The 15,168-nt window shown below is 27.1% G+C and overlaps 2 protein-coding genes across 5 annotated transcripts in view; both read right to left on the minus strand.

The window, feature by feature from the left end:
* LOC100203272 (nuclear pore complex protein DDB_G0274915) overlaps nucleotides 1-15,168 on the minus strand; it is a 38,967-nt gene that overhangs the window by 12,139 nt on the left and 11,660 nt on the right. For 2 of the 3 annotated variants that reach the window (XM_065800003.1, XM_065800004.1), the window contains exons 2-3: nucleotides 6,763-6,874; nucleotides 6,239-6,586 (exon numbers count right to left, since the gene is read on the minus strand). In XM_065800003.1, coding sequence (XP_065656075.1) covers nucleotides 6,239-6,586; nucleotides 6,763-6,874 — 460 coding nt within the window. Of the gene's footprint in view, nucleotides 1-6,238; nucleotides 6,587-6,714; nucleotides 6,875-15,168 lie in introns of those variants that run through there. The other variant, XM_065800005.1, reaches the window with a different exon arrangement.
* On the minus strand, nucleotides 10,667-14,136 carry LOC136081811 (uncharacterized). Of its 2 annotated transcripts, XM_065800001.1 has the most exons (4): nucleotides 13,950-14,136; nucleotides 11,881-13,836; nucleotides 11,178-11,743; nucleotides 10,667-11,097 (listed from the first exon to the last, which is right to left on the minus strand). In XM_065800001.1, exons 2-4 carry the CDS (start codon nucleotides 13,828-13,830, stop codon nucleotides 10,809-10,811), a joined length of 2,805 nt encoding a protein of 934 aa, XP_065656073.1. In that variant the 5' UTR covers nucleotides 13,831-13,836; nucleotides 13,950-14,136; the 3' UTR covers nucleotides 10,667-10,808. The 2 variants fall into 2 exon arrangements, with proteins under 2 accessions (XP_065656073.1, XP_065656074.1); XM_065800002.1 differs by lacking the exon at nucleotides 13,950-14,136 and having other exon boundaries at nucleotides 11,881-13,949.

Genomic DNA, 15,168 nt, shown 5'->3' on the forward strand with positions numbered 1-15,168 from the left:
AATATCAAACCACTCATTATTGTCTACCTACCTGTCTTAAAAACGTACATCTGCCAAACTAAATCTGGCAAATAATATCTACAATATTATTGCTATTTATCGATCAAATCAAATCATTCCAACAAGTATTTTCTTTTTCGAATTATCTGATCTCCTAGAAAAACTCCAAACATTATCTGGAGAAATACTTCTGTGTGGTGACTTTAACTGCCCAGGAACTACTCCAACAACTTGCAATCTAAGCTTGCTGAGATTCTAAAGACCTACAACATGATACAAAGAGTTCAATCTCCAACTCGCATATCATCTACTACCGGTATAGCCAACTTGCTTGATCTAGTAATAAACCGACATGATGACATTTCACTCAACAATATTCAAGTAACTGATGAGGGTATTTCAGATCACTATATGATTCGGGTTGAACTTTATCATCAACCTTTAAATAGTAAAACTGTTTGGTTTTCAAAACGAAACTTTAGAAAACTTGTCATGCTTTATAAAAGAATTGAAAGTAATGCCATGTTGCTTATCACCTGAAAACAATGTGGATGATTATGCTGAACAAATAAGAGCAAATATAACAACTGTTCTTGATCATTTAGCACCCATTCGGAAATATTCAATGCGACCTAGTAAACATGATGATAAATGGTTATCTTCAGATGCCAAGAATAAAAAAATCAGACGTCGTAAACTGGAGCGTTGTTATAAAAAAACTGGAAACTTATCAGATAAAAAACTATATTGAATTGCATGCCGTGAGGCATCAGCAGCAATTCATAAATCCAGATGTAATCATTATAAGGCAAAACTAAATTCAGCATATGGTAATCAGAAAGAAACATGGAATAATGCTAAGAAATTACTACATTCAAATAGTTCTAAAACTAAAAACATAATACCAGAAGCAAAATGCAATATAATTAGTCAATATTTCATACATAAACTTGAAAGTATAAAAAATACTATCCAGGAAAGGCTTGCAAAAAACCCAAATCTAAATTCATCTCAGAGTTATATCCCCCGGTAAATATTTTAACAACATTTGGTACAGTCACACCTACAGATGTGTCAAAAATAATCAAAGCTCTAAAACCTAAGACATCCCCACTTGATATTATTCCAACAAACCTCCTTAAATCTTGTTCAGAACTTTTCAATCCAATTATAGCTCACCTTGCTGACCTCTCATTCAAATCTGGAATTTTCCCAGCCTCATATAAAGTTGCTCAAATAACACCAATTCCCAAATAAATCAGGACTAGCAGAATTTGACTTATCAAATCTACGCCCAATATCAAGTCTCAATACAATTTCCAAAATTCTTGAAAAGCTTGGATTATCTCGTCTTCTTCTACGCGTAACTTCATCTATTAACTTCAATCCTTTACAATCTGGTTTTAGACCAAATCACTTAACCAAAACAGCACTATTAAAGATATGCAATGACATACTGCTAAACATTGATGATGCTTTGAACACTATTCTCCTATCTCTGGACATATCTTCAGCATTTGATACAATTGATCACAGCCTGCTGATTTCCTGTATTAAAGATGAATTTGGTGTCACAGATATTGCACTAAAATGGCTGACATCATACTTGCACTCTCAAAAATCTTTTGTTTCTGTTGGATCAATAAAATCTAGACTAATAGCAAGTTCAAAAGGAGTACCGCAGGGTAGTGTATTAGACCCAATTCTATTTTCCATGTTTGTTTCACCTATATATCATATTATATCTAAACTCGGTACCAATCATCATCAATATGCTGATGATACCCAACTTTATACTGTCATCAACCCAGTGCACTTCGCCACATTCGTCCATGTTTGACTAAAAATCTCGAATCGTTTTCCATTCTCCTATTCATTTAAATTCAGAAATATTGCTGAAATCTCTTTATTGGTTACCAATAAATCAAAGAATAATCTATAAGATATCAGTTATCATTTAATAATATTATTTTATTTATATTAATATTTAATAATATTATATTTCAAAATGCACTGAAAATAAAAAGACAAACTTGAGTCTTTATCAGACAAATTGTCCGGTACAAAAAAGTTCATTATTTTGAGCACTGTATATATGTTTATATATATACATACATATATATATATATATATATATATATATATATATATATATATATATATATATATATATATATATATATATATATATATATATATATATATATACAGTGGGGTGCAAAAAAAAGTCACACTAATATTTTTTCTTCATTTTAAGTATAAAATGTATAATCAAGCAAAACAAAAAAAATTGGATGTGACAGTGAAAAATTTAGGACAGAAAAACTACGTTTATATATAAACCAATATTTACATAAATAAAATCTTTAAAAAACGGATTAATATGGACACATTTAATATTTAAGAAAACATCTAACAGATGTAGAAATTGGACGAATTATTGAAGCTGTTGACCAAGGAGAGTCTCACAGAAGCATTGGAAAGCATTTTAAACGAGAAAACTCAACTATTAGTAGATTGGTAAAGAAATATAAACACACTAGTAAAACTGAAAGGTCTGCTGGATCTGGGAGAAAGCCTAAAACTTCAAAAAAAGATTTTTGAAGTTTTAGGCTTCAATGTAATATATATATATATATATATATTACATTGAAGCCTAAAATATATATATTTATATACATATATATATATATATATATATATATATATATATATATATATATATATATTATATTGAAGCCTAAAATATAATATATATATATATATATATATATATATATATATATATATATATATATATATATATATATATATATATATATATATATATATATATATATATATATACACACACACTTATATATACACACACACTTATATATACACACACACTTATATATATACACACACACTTATATATACTTAGTTTTTCAGAAAAAGCTAAATCCTTAGTCGATATAGCAGCACTCCTTTGAGACAGCAGGCTATGAGGTAGTCGATATATGTGATGAAGCCTCCACAGTTTCCTGTTTTAGTATGACATCATCAGTGTGCCTCTAATGCTTCATTTATATATGTATGTATATATATATATATATATATATATATATATATATATATATATATATATATATATATATATATATATATATATATATATATATATGTACAGTGCCCGCTGGTGGCGTGTGCCAAGTAGCAATAATAAATTTGTAGAAAATCACCTATCACGCTTTTTTCATTTTACACTGGGTTTCTTCAATAGAGACTCATTAGAAATGAATGTTCAAATAAATGAAACTTTTTTTTACCAAAAACTAAAATTACAGGTAGTCATAAATTTCTACTGTAAATTTTCACACATTTGTGGAATGCTTACACAATCATAAAAAGAATTTCTTAGAACTGTTTACTTCGGCTTTTTTTTTTAATATATTTTTAAAGGGTTTAATATAATTATTTTTTGAGCTCACTTATTTTGATAGTTTTTAGGAGAAACTTATTTTCATTTCTGCATTTAAAAATCAATTCCGATTTTTTGTTAAATAAACATTCTTGGTGCACATGTGTAATTATTTCAAATTTTTCTTGTAGGCATAATATGCATTTTTTACACATAGAACATTGTCTACTTCAATGATTGAACTTTGTACTTGATTAACAACAACCTCTTGTTTTTTGTATGATTTGCATTGATATCTTCAAGAATTACCACAGATAAGCCACGTGATTTTAGCTTCCATTCTGTTAGAGTTATATAATAAACTGATAAAAACGATTTGATCTTACATGAAAGCGTAAATAGCTGGGGAGGTTTATAGTTTTTATTAGAAAGTGTTGAACACAATTTTATCAAAACCTTACCAGCTGAAGTCTCAAAAGAACATCCATCTGCAACAATAAATTCCAATACAGCTTCGTCAAATATTTTTCTGGGTTCAATCTAGATAGGTTTCTTAAGAAAATCTGACATAACGTTTTTTTTTTAAGGTAACTGCTTTCCAAAACATCTGGTTTTTACATTTTTTTGTTCGCTCTGCTTCATCTTAAGTATGAAGCGCCTTGTTTTTTCTTTCCAAATGACTCTAGAGATGCACATGTAAACTGGCTTTCCACGCTTTACATAAATAAAACTGATCTTTTACTTCAAAGTACAACTTGAAAACTTCCACCATTGTATAAATATTATATAATTGTATAAATATAGTATAAATATATATATATTATAAATTGCCATTATATGGATATTGTAATTTGTAATTTTAACTAAGAGTTTGCAAAAAGAACGTTTTCTAATCTAGTTATCATGTGCAATAAATCAAAGTATTTTTCTTATGCTGAGACTTTTAAAGTAATATAGACTTTTAAAGTAATTCTTGTGTTGAGAATTATGAAGTAATATGCATATATATATATATAGGCTTGGACAGGAATGGCGTGCGATCGCACGCTGTAACTGACTGCGCTTATAGTTTTTTTCATTACAATATGATCACGGCTGTTTTGATGTTTTAACAAATTAAATGCGATAAAAAAAACGCTATGTTATGAATAACATTTAATTGTTGATCTTTTTAAAAGTTTTTACTTTATGCAAAGGCTGATTATATAATGATAGTTTAAAATAAATTTTGTATAAATTAAATGGTTCATTTAAATATTTTTTTAGTAGTCATGTATTTTTAATGATAAATTTGAACATTTGAAACTATTTTTCCATGTCTTGCTGAAAATCTTTTAAAATATTATTTTTAATTACTTTAAAGTTAAATTAAACCTTTGCATTGCAATAGATTTAATTGCTTTATTATTTTTTTTTTCTTTCTATTTTTTAAAAGAATTGTTTAAAAGTTGTTTTTTTAAAACTTGACTTACTAATCAGAGCATAAAATCATTAAAAATTGCTATTTTAAAAAACTATGTTTTTTATTTAAATGTTTATAACAATTTAAAAATATTTTTTTTTTTTCTCTTCAATAATTTAATTTCACTTTTCAATAATTTAAATAAAAATTTGTTCTTTTACTAAATAATCATCAGAAGTAATTTGTAAAAACGTTTTGCATGACTTTAATAAAATGTTTCAAAAGATAAGTTTTAAAGTAATTTATTTCAAATGCAATTAAAAGCGTAACATTTTTGAGTTTGAGTTTTTTGAGTTTTATTTTAAAGCATATATATATTTTTTTGTAGGGTATTGTTTCCTTTTTTCTTAATTTTTTTAAAAATTTTTCCTTGTTTAATTTTATTTTAGCGTTTGTTTTCCAGCGCATTTTTTAAAATCAAACTATCTAAACAGTTGTGATCAAGTTGTCAACAAAAAAAATCATTCGCATGGTTAACAATAGCGTTCGATCACACGCCATTCCTGTCCAAGCCTCTCTCTCTCTCTCTCTCTCTCTCTCTCTCTCTCTCTCTCTATATATATATATATATATATATATATATATATATATATATATATATATATATATATATATATATATATATATATATATATATATATATATACATATATATATATACATATATATATATATATATATACATATATATATATATATATATATATATATACATATATATATATACATATATATATATATATACACACATATATATATACATATAAATGTATATATATACATATATATGTGTATAAATATATGTGTATGTATATATATATATATATATATATATATATATATATATATATATATATATATATATATATATATATATATATATATATATATATATATATATATATATGTAAACATATATATACATATAAATGTATATATATATACATATATATATATACATACATATATATATATATATATATACATATATATGTGCATATATATATATATATATATATATATATATATATATATATTTAAAATATATATTTTGCATTAGGCTTGAACATCTCAGGTATATTTGCATGAGACATAAATTATGAAAATTTAACACATAAAAAATTTTAATATTTCATATTTTAAAAAGTTTCTTTAAATTTATAATGAATAAAAACTAAAAGCTCTCAAACAAGTTAACTTCATTAGAGTTAAAAGTAAATGGATTTATTTTATAAATTTATGATTTTAAAAGCACAAAACTCATTAGGAAAAATACTCTATTTACTTAAACTTTATATAACAAAATATATTTGCAAAAATAGTAAAATTAATATAAAACTCTTTAAAAAATAAAACAAAAGTAAAACTCTTACTGATAAAGTTCGTTACCCATACAGCGTTTAGAAGCAGGTGAACTAAAGTTTTTATTGACTAGACTATACATATTTTCAGAACTCTCTGTATGCAATAAACTTTTGTTTAAAAAATATGCACCATGAACCTCAAGGCCGCCATTAACATTTTCACTACTCCTCGAGTTAGCAAAATTATCTAAATAATGCATTTGAACACTGGGACTTGTAAACTGATTGTTTATTATTGGTGATGTAAAACTATTATTTGGCGTCAAAGGTGAATTATAGATGCAATTAAGTTTTGCTGGTGACATAGATTGATAAAGTGGACTTTTCAATGGTGATTGATGATAACTATTTGCCTTTCTAAAGTTCACAAAACAACTGATTTAAAAGAAATTTAATATAGAAAATCAAGCACCATCATTTTTCTAAACAAATTTAATATAACTATATTAAGTTGACATTTTATTTAAAACAGCAATGAAACTTACCTCAAATAAGTATTATTTTTATTTAATCAAAACAGCAATGAAACTTACCTCAAATAAGTATTATTTTTTAAAACAGAGAGCAAAGGTTGATTATTATTTCTTAGAGAGCCCATTTTTCTTGTTGTTCCACGGTGTATTAGAGAAGACAGACTAGCTTTCTCTAAAAATATATAAAACAAAAAAATTTAATAACAAAAGTTTTTAAAAAAAGATCAGTTTAATTGTGATTCAAAAAAAAAAAATTTTGTTGAAAATCAACCAAGATTACTCTACATGATAAACACAAAACCTCCTAGATATTTTTTTTTATTGTCCTTTTAACCTCCTAGATATTTTTTTTTATTGTCCTTTTAACCTCCTAGAGATTTTTTTTTATTGTCCTTTTAACCTCCTAGATATTTTTTTTTATTGTTGCATTTTATTGTTATTTTATCCGAACCGAATTTATCATTAATATGCACTACTGTCAAACAGTTTTGATTTAAAAACAGAAGATGCTTATCAGTATGTATCATGCTCAGACTTAAAAATTTTAGGAGTTCTGCACAACTATGGAATCTATAATTAGAAAACAAATAATTGTTGCATCTCTTTCTATCAACTAAAATTCATTCTTCCTTGACTCGTCATTCAGCAAAGTCTTATTCTTTTACTGTATTTGTCCCTGTATGCTCTAAAAACTTTTATTTGTCTACTTTTTTCCCTCGCATTTCAACCTTTCAGAACTTTCTCCCATCTTTATGTTTTCCTGATTCATAGAACCTTCAACTTTATAAGTCTTCTGCCAACCGTTTCCTTGCTCTATAACTCTATTCTTTTTTTCTAATAATTCCTAACTTAATGGTGGTTGCTTGCAGCTTTGTTGGGAGTGAACCAGAATAATAAAAATAATAACTAAAGAATCTTGGTAAAAAGAGATTCTTTTTGAAGTCTTTGACTCTAAACAATAGTCTTTTTTAGAAATTACTTTGCATAGAATACATGATTACATACTTCAACAATCAAATAAACAGGTTACAGTTAACCAGATGTTGTAGTTTTTCTCAAAATTACAACTCTGAAATCATAAAAATTGCTAACTTTATTAAACAAATTTTTTATGATTTTAAAGAATCACCTTTTTTAAGTATTTTTTAAATATAAAGTATTTGGATTGATTAAGCAAAAACCACTAAGATTATATAATTAAAATGACATTTGGATCTGATGATTAAAAAACAAATAAACAAAAAATATTTGGATGGGATTAGTAAAGGCTTGGTTTTATTTTATTCAAACTTTACAGTATATTAAGAGTATAAATTAAGAATTTTTTTAAAAAGTTTTTTTAACTAAAAAAAAATATTCTAGATAAAAACCTGAAAGAAAACTTTTTCAGCATTATCTTAGCAAATTAGATAATGCTGAACTATAAGTTAGCTTCTGATGCCATTGATTGTTTATAATTGTAAGATTTATATAAAAAGAAATTAATAACAACATGGCTTTTCATAGGTTATCTGTTTCTGTTTGTGGTTTACATTTAAATTTTTGATAGTCATATATTTATAAAAAACACAGCCTAAAATTATAACTATTATTTGATAACTTCACAGTGCACAGTTGAAGATAATCTTTACCTTTAACTGTGCAAACAAGTGAAACAACAAAAACCATTTAAACAATTTTTATGTATGTTTATATATTTATATATATATATATATATATATATATATATATATATATATATATATATATATATATATATATATATATATATATATATATATATATACATATATATATATATATATATATATATATATATATATATATATATATATATATATATATATTATATATATATATATATATATATATATATATATATATATATATATATATATATATATATATTATATTTATAAAAATATTATCAAAAATATTGCTGCTGTTTTATTAACTGTATTACGACAAAATATAACTTTTATAATCGTATAGATCTTTTTAGATTTCTTCTAGTCAGATTTCTATATTTCAAAAGGTTTGTACATTATTGTTAAAGGAATACAATCAAATGCATGGGTAAACATAAGAAAATAATTCAAAATTATGTCACAGCTTTATTACCATTTTAGAATTCATTTTAAAAAGATTTACTGACATAAATGCACAGCTCATTCAAATAAGCATTTGATGGTTTATATATTTAAATCCTATGAGTATACTCGTAGTTGGCAGGTAAAACTAAACCAGCTTATAAATAGGCTGCAAGTGTAGCAAACTTGAAAGCTTGTTATAAAAATATAAACCATTACTTTAAATTTATCTTAACTCAATATTGAATACTTCTGTTGTTTCACATCAAAAAGAACTTTATAAGTTAAGCGTAAAATGCCTCATGTATTTTAATGCAATTCAACATAATTTATATGCAAACTAATTCTCTTGATATTTACAATTGCCTTTATATTATATACAAATACGTCTATTTACATATACAATTATTTACAAGTAACGCTAATTGATTATTAGCTTTAAAACAATCATTAACTATATTTATACATTACACTTCCCCTTGGTCATAATGACCACTTTGTTTCAAGGACTAAAAGGATCAGGGGCCTTTCTTTCCTGTGTGCTCCTATATAACAATGGCGTTTTGTTTTTTTATCTTCGGGCAGTACAATGTAGAGTTCTTCATCATCGCCTGGATCCATTCTAACTTTTGTCACCTCTTACTTGTCCAAGAACTTTATTTGATTCGTCGTCAACTCTTACTTGTCTTAGGTCTCATACATGTTGACATATTTTGTCCACTTCTACCATTTGATCAAAGATTATCCTTGTAATTATTCCAATGGGGTTTAAGCCATACTTTATCTCCAAGTTTAAATTTATTAGTTATCTTCTTATAAGAATCATGTGTGTTCTTATTATTGCCAATTCCTTTTACTCTAATTTTGTATGATACAACTTATTCACAGGTGCAGTAGAAGACTTACAACTATCTTTTGGACTAACATTATACCAATAAACTGCCTCCAGTATGCTGCACAGAACTCTCTTTGTCATTCTTTTGACAGTTTTATGACATTGTTCTGCAATTCCATTTCCAGAAGGTACATAAGCGCAGCTGAATCGAAGTTTAACGTTCCATTTATTTACAAACTGTGAAAACAATGTACTTCGAAATGCAGTATCATTGTCCGACAATATTTAATCCGGACCTCCTCGCTCAAGAAATATCACATTCAATTCTTGAATAACACATGCACTGGTTTGATCTTTAAGATATTGCCATATTGCATACCGTGTAGGTCCACAGTCGATTAGAGTAAGGTAGTGCTGCGCTTCATAACGAGTTATACCCATGCCCAGAGGCGTGGTGGCCCTAGAGGCTATGCGGGATTCCCGCATGGGCTTTTCACTTTTTCATCTAAATTTGGGCCTTTTGGCAAATTTTAATTTTTTCAAAATTTTATAGAAATTCCACAATTATTTACAATATTTCTGTTTATTTCTGTTTAATCACTTGATATAAAGTCTTCAGTTTTGAGCGCAATTATATTAGTATTTTGCATAATAATAATATTGCTCTGAAAACAAAGTAGATGTTTTAAGACGTATTATGATATATTTTTTTCATAAGAAAAATTATGAACCCATAAATGGTTTTTAACGATCGTAATGTTGACGAAATAAATTTAAATAAGTCCACATACCCAACAATAATAATAGCTATTATTATATAATTAAATTAACTTAAATTAAATTAATTTAAAAATTTAACCCCAAAACATTTTTCTTTAATAAATTAAATCGCAATACAATTACAATATAGTAATTGTATAGCGTTTTAATTCATTTAAGAAAAATGTTTTGTTGTTAAATTTTAAATTAAGTTTTATATAAATAAGCATCGAACTCATGTTTTGCATTTTAGTAACGTTTCGAAACAGATATAAACTTGTTTTATGATAAATAAAGTTTTTTATTTTTATACAGTTTATATTATTGTATGTTAAATAAAGAATTCACTCCGTAATATCCTGTCCTCAGACAGATTAAAAAAAGGAATACATATTTAAATATACAATATATATTAAAAAAAACTATCCGAGTAGAAGGCGGCGTCGTTCATGGCTTCCTGCTGCAAATATATTAACAATTTCATCTAAAGGGATTTCCTCTAAAATATCCGCATTGTAGTAACATAGTAACGTATCTCGCGTATGTTCCTGGGTCAATTTGTTTCTTAACTTGTTTTTTACATGTTTAAGAGCGGAAAATACTCTCTCGCACTCATCAATATCAACACTTATTGTCAAAATATGGTGATATATATGAAACGTATTTTTCATTGCCAAAGATCCGCCTAATGCTCTCCGTTGCAGAATATATCTAAAGTATGGAAAAATAACCATAATTAATTTTAAAATATAATAAATAACTGAACACATAATAAAATATGATAAACTCACTTGTAAGTGCATACAAGACATTGGTGCACAAGATGATTCTTTTCTTTATGAGCTCCTGTTTTGTAGTCGTTTTCTGCCAATACGCGTTCTTCGTTATCTGAATTTTCTGCTTCGCTATCTTCCATTTCATTGTCGTCATTTAGTATCCCGATTCGACGTGAGCCAAGAGCTTTCAAATAGAGTCGAAGTATTTTGAGTTCTTGTCCAAGACTAACACAATCAATGTTGTTCAATGAGGGGAATTTTGCAATATATGTATTGAAATTGTACGCATCAATTTCTTTGTCAGTCTTACAAATCAGCATATTTGGACATACAATTGAACACAAAGTATTCAAATCTTCGCATCCTTTATCACTAAATCTAGCACGCATCTCTGTCAATATATTACCGAATATTAAAGAACGTATTTCTTGAAATGTTGATCTCGGAAACGCATATAGCTGTTTCATACGGACACTGCCACCACCGTTCCCGTATGCTATACTTAAACGTTCTAAATCATTTTTCAACTCTGAGTTTTCAGGATCTAATTTCATGATACCATATATATTTCTTTGAAGTACCTATAAATATAATAGTTAACATGCAAATATTTTAACATTAGAATGTATATGTATCAAAATATTCTTTTAACAAGGTTAAATAATTATGAAGCAATCAAACAAGATAATTCAAAGTAATTTAATATTGATATTATTACCTTGCAATATGAATCAGCATATCTCCAGAAGTGGTCAAATTTTTTTCCAGTTTCTTCCAATTTCAACAGGGTTGCAGAGATTAATTGATTCACGCTGGAATAATCGCTATCTCGAAACTGCATTATTGCCATTAACTCATCCACGTGAGACATCATCTGGGAATATAATATAGCTAAAATTATACTCTCTTTTCGTAGAACTTGTTGAAGAAACGTAAAGGCAGTTCCTCGCGTTTCCACATCGAAATCAGAGTCAGCGGCAATTAAATCCAAAGTAGAGATTAATTGAACAACTAATCCATCGTTAACTTGCTTCTCGGCATCCTCACTGTTAAATCTACCTATTAAACTAGTTACAGCCTTGCATCTTCCTTGCCACTTATGCGTAAGGAACTTAGCCAGCTTTCTACTTCCACCTTGATTATGCTTGCTTCCGTTGACTGTATTCACAAATACTGCACATCTCTTGTAACCTGCGTTTACAAAGTTAAATAGGTTTTGAAGCATAGAGAACAGCTGCTGAATTGAAGGATGATCAATGAGGCTACAATGGTCAACAACAGCAAGACTAAGACGATGAGAATGACACCAAATGTGTTGATTCACATTTTGAGTAGCTTCACGAAAATGGTCCGCAAGCTTTGTCATCACTGATGCACCGTCGAAACAGTGCGCAATGCAATTCGCTTTCCAGTCAAGGTTTGTTTTGTCCAACATATTAGATATGTCTGTAAATAAATTTGTTGCTCTTCCACGAGTTATTTCACACATATCAATCAACCTCTCTTCAATGACATTGTGTAATGGAATGTAAGAAACGTATTCAGCGATTTCCACTTGGTGTTGCTTCTGAATGGTACGAATTACAAGACACATCTGGTTGCACAGAGCTATATCTGTTGTTGAATCAGCTTGTATACTAAAAACACCATTTTTATTTATTAGGCTAATAATTCGCTTTTGTATTTGAGTATTGAAAACTTTCAGTAGTGCATCAAAGGTGTCGTTACTAAGCCAGGTAATTTTTGATCCTCTGCCAACTGCACCAAATTTTTTACCAAACTTACATTTTTGCGATGTCTTTTCGTTGGCTGAAAGCTGCCTCAAGTGTTCATTAAGCATTGGATCCACTGTTATAAGAAGTTTTAACAAGGCTTGAATGTTTCCATGCCGCAAATAAGGTTCCAAAATGGCGGTAGCATTTTCGTTTCGGTGCCCACGCCATGGTAGGCCTTGCATAACAAGAGTGCGAAATGCTTTTATTATGCTTTTAAGAACAAAACGGTTTTGGTCTACAACTGTTTTAATCCCTTGGTCTAGAAGGTGACGAGTGGATTTTCCTGCTTTAGAGATAAAGAATGCGTCTAATGCTGCAGAGTGGGCAACTGATAGCTCATGTCTATTAATGTTGTGTAGATGGTGTGATCTTCCGGTTGGGTCTAACGGACATCCAGTCACGAAAATGTTGTTAGCATCACCATTAAAACATATACATACACTGCAAAAATATTTCTCTCTCTTCTGGTTAAAGCTGAGCCATGTACGTACAGTTTCATCTTGTTCGTTATCAATATTGCGTTTATAACCTCTGGATACTGTATTCTTTACAGAGCTTGGTTGAATTGGATGGGTACAAGTTATAAAACTTACCTCTTGTCCCGTTGCTGGCCTTTGCCAAAGTTTAATTGAATCATCTATGTTATCCAATGTTTGGAGGGATTGAATACTAATATGGTCTGACGTTTTCGAAATTGAAAAGTCAACTGAATTAATGTGACTAGAAACCTCGTCTGTAATTGCTTCAAAGGTATCATTGGAATCAGATGGTATAGGAGTAGTTGATGATGATGCAAAGAATCCAGGGAGAGTTTTTTGACCCGATTGCAATATCTTTAACTCAGCTTGAATTTTTTCTTTCTTCTTTTCCCATCCGGATTTCTGTTTTTTCATATTTTTCTGGAAAAAAAAATTTCAAAATGATAAATCACACACTAATACACACGTAATTAAAATTGAACAAAATTTAGAATACATTAACAATTATAAATGAACAAAAAAAAAAAAAGTACCTTTTAAGTGCTTTGTTCGAATCTTTGTTGAAATATTATAATAAAAAAAATATCTTATTAGTAAATCTGTTACTCATATCATTTTACTCACTGAGTCAATTTTCATGAGTATTTATACATGTCAATAACAATTAAGATAACCATAAAATTACTCCCCGCTATCAATTAAAATAACTTGCACAAGTTTTTAATATGTAACTCCTACGAGTTTAAAAATATGTATAACATAAATAACCTTTTAAAAATAGCGTAAAACCATATTATTTAACGAACTTATTTTAATTGAGGTGTGGGAGTACCGCAAATATTTTAAAATAAAATTTGATATTACAACCATACACTTTATATATTTACGACACATTTTTATTACTATTATTTATAGGTAAGTTTAAAATGAATTATAAAGATTCTATGGCTTTAAATTTTTTTATTTTCCCTATTTATTTATTATTTTTTTTTTTTTGAAATGAAAAAACAATAAAATAGCATTTTTTTAAAGATATGAAATACTTTTCAATTAAGTAACTGCTAAATAAAACTACGTTATAAAAACTTTTATGTTTAAATTATGTCAATAACGGCACCATTTTAAGAGCGGCATTTTTGCTGTTGTGAGTTTATGCGAAAATGTTAAGAAAGGTTAAAACACCGAACTAAACAAAAGCATAAACTATCTATAAAAAGAATTTCTTATTTTTCAAGATTTTCAATATTTAATTTAGAATAAAATTATGTATAATTTAAAAAAATTTATATTATTATACAATAAAATATATATCATTATATAATAATAGAAAAATTAAAATCTTTGATTTTTAATTTTGTGTTGGGCTATGTTCTTCAAACAATAAAATACTAATCGTATTTGCTTGCGGTAAAGTTGTGTTTTAAGAAAATCAACACAAAAACGTGGTCGCTACATCGTGTTGTAGCCATTTTTTATTTTGAAGTATTACAAACAATACTATTAATTACAAATAGTATTATCTCAACTTGTTAGTTTGTATTAATGATTTATTAGAATAAGGTCAGTTCTTATATATATATATATATATATATATATATATATATATATATATATATATATATATATATATATATATATATATATATATATATATATATATATATGTATATATATGTATATTTTTTTTTCGTATGGGCCTTTACATCAAGCATATATGGTATAATCCCGCATATATAGGCCTTTTAACAAAAA

Source organism: Hydra vulgaris, chromosome 06, assembly GCF_038396675.1.
Source record: "Hydra vulgaris chromosome 06, alternate assembly HydraT2T_AEP".
NCBI lineage: Eukaryota > Metazoa > Cnidaria > Hydrozoa > Anthoathecata > Hydridae > Hydra > Hydra vulgaris.

What these genes read in the sequence shown, in the direction of transcription:
- LOC136081811 (XM_065800001.1), bottom strand. Translation starts at nt 13,830, where the DNA reads ATGAAAAAACAGAAATCCGGATGGGAAAAGAAGAAAGAAAAAATTCAA. An exon ending in ATGCTGATTCATATTGCAAG is followed by an intron (nt 11,744 to 11,880) that starts GTAATAATATCA and finishes TTATATTTATAG; the next exon opens with GTACTTCAAAGAAATATATA. An exon ending in TGTCTTGTATGCACTTACAA is followed by an intron (nt 11,098 to 11,177) that starts GTGAGTTTATCA and finishes TCCATACTTTAG; the next exon opens with ATATATTCTGCAACGGAGAG.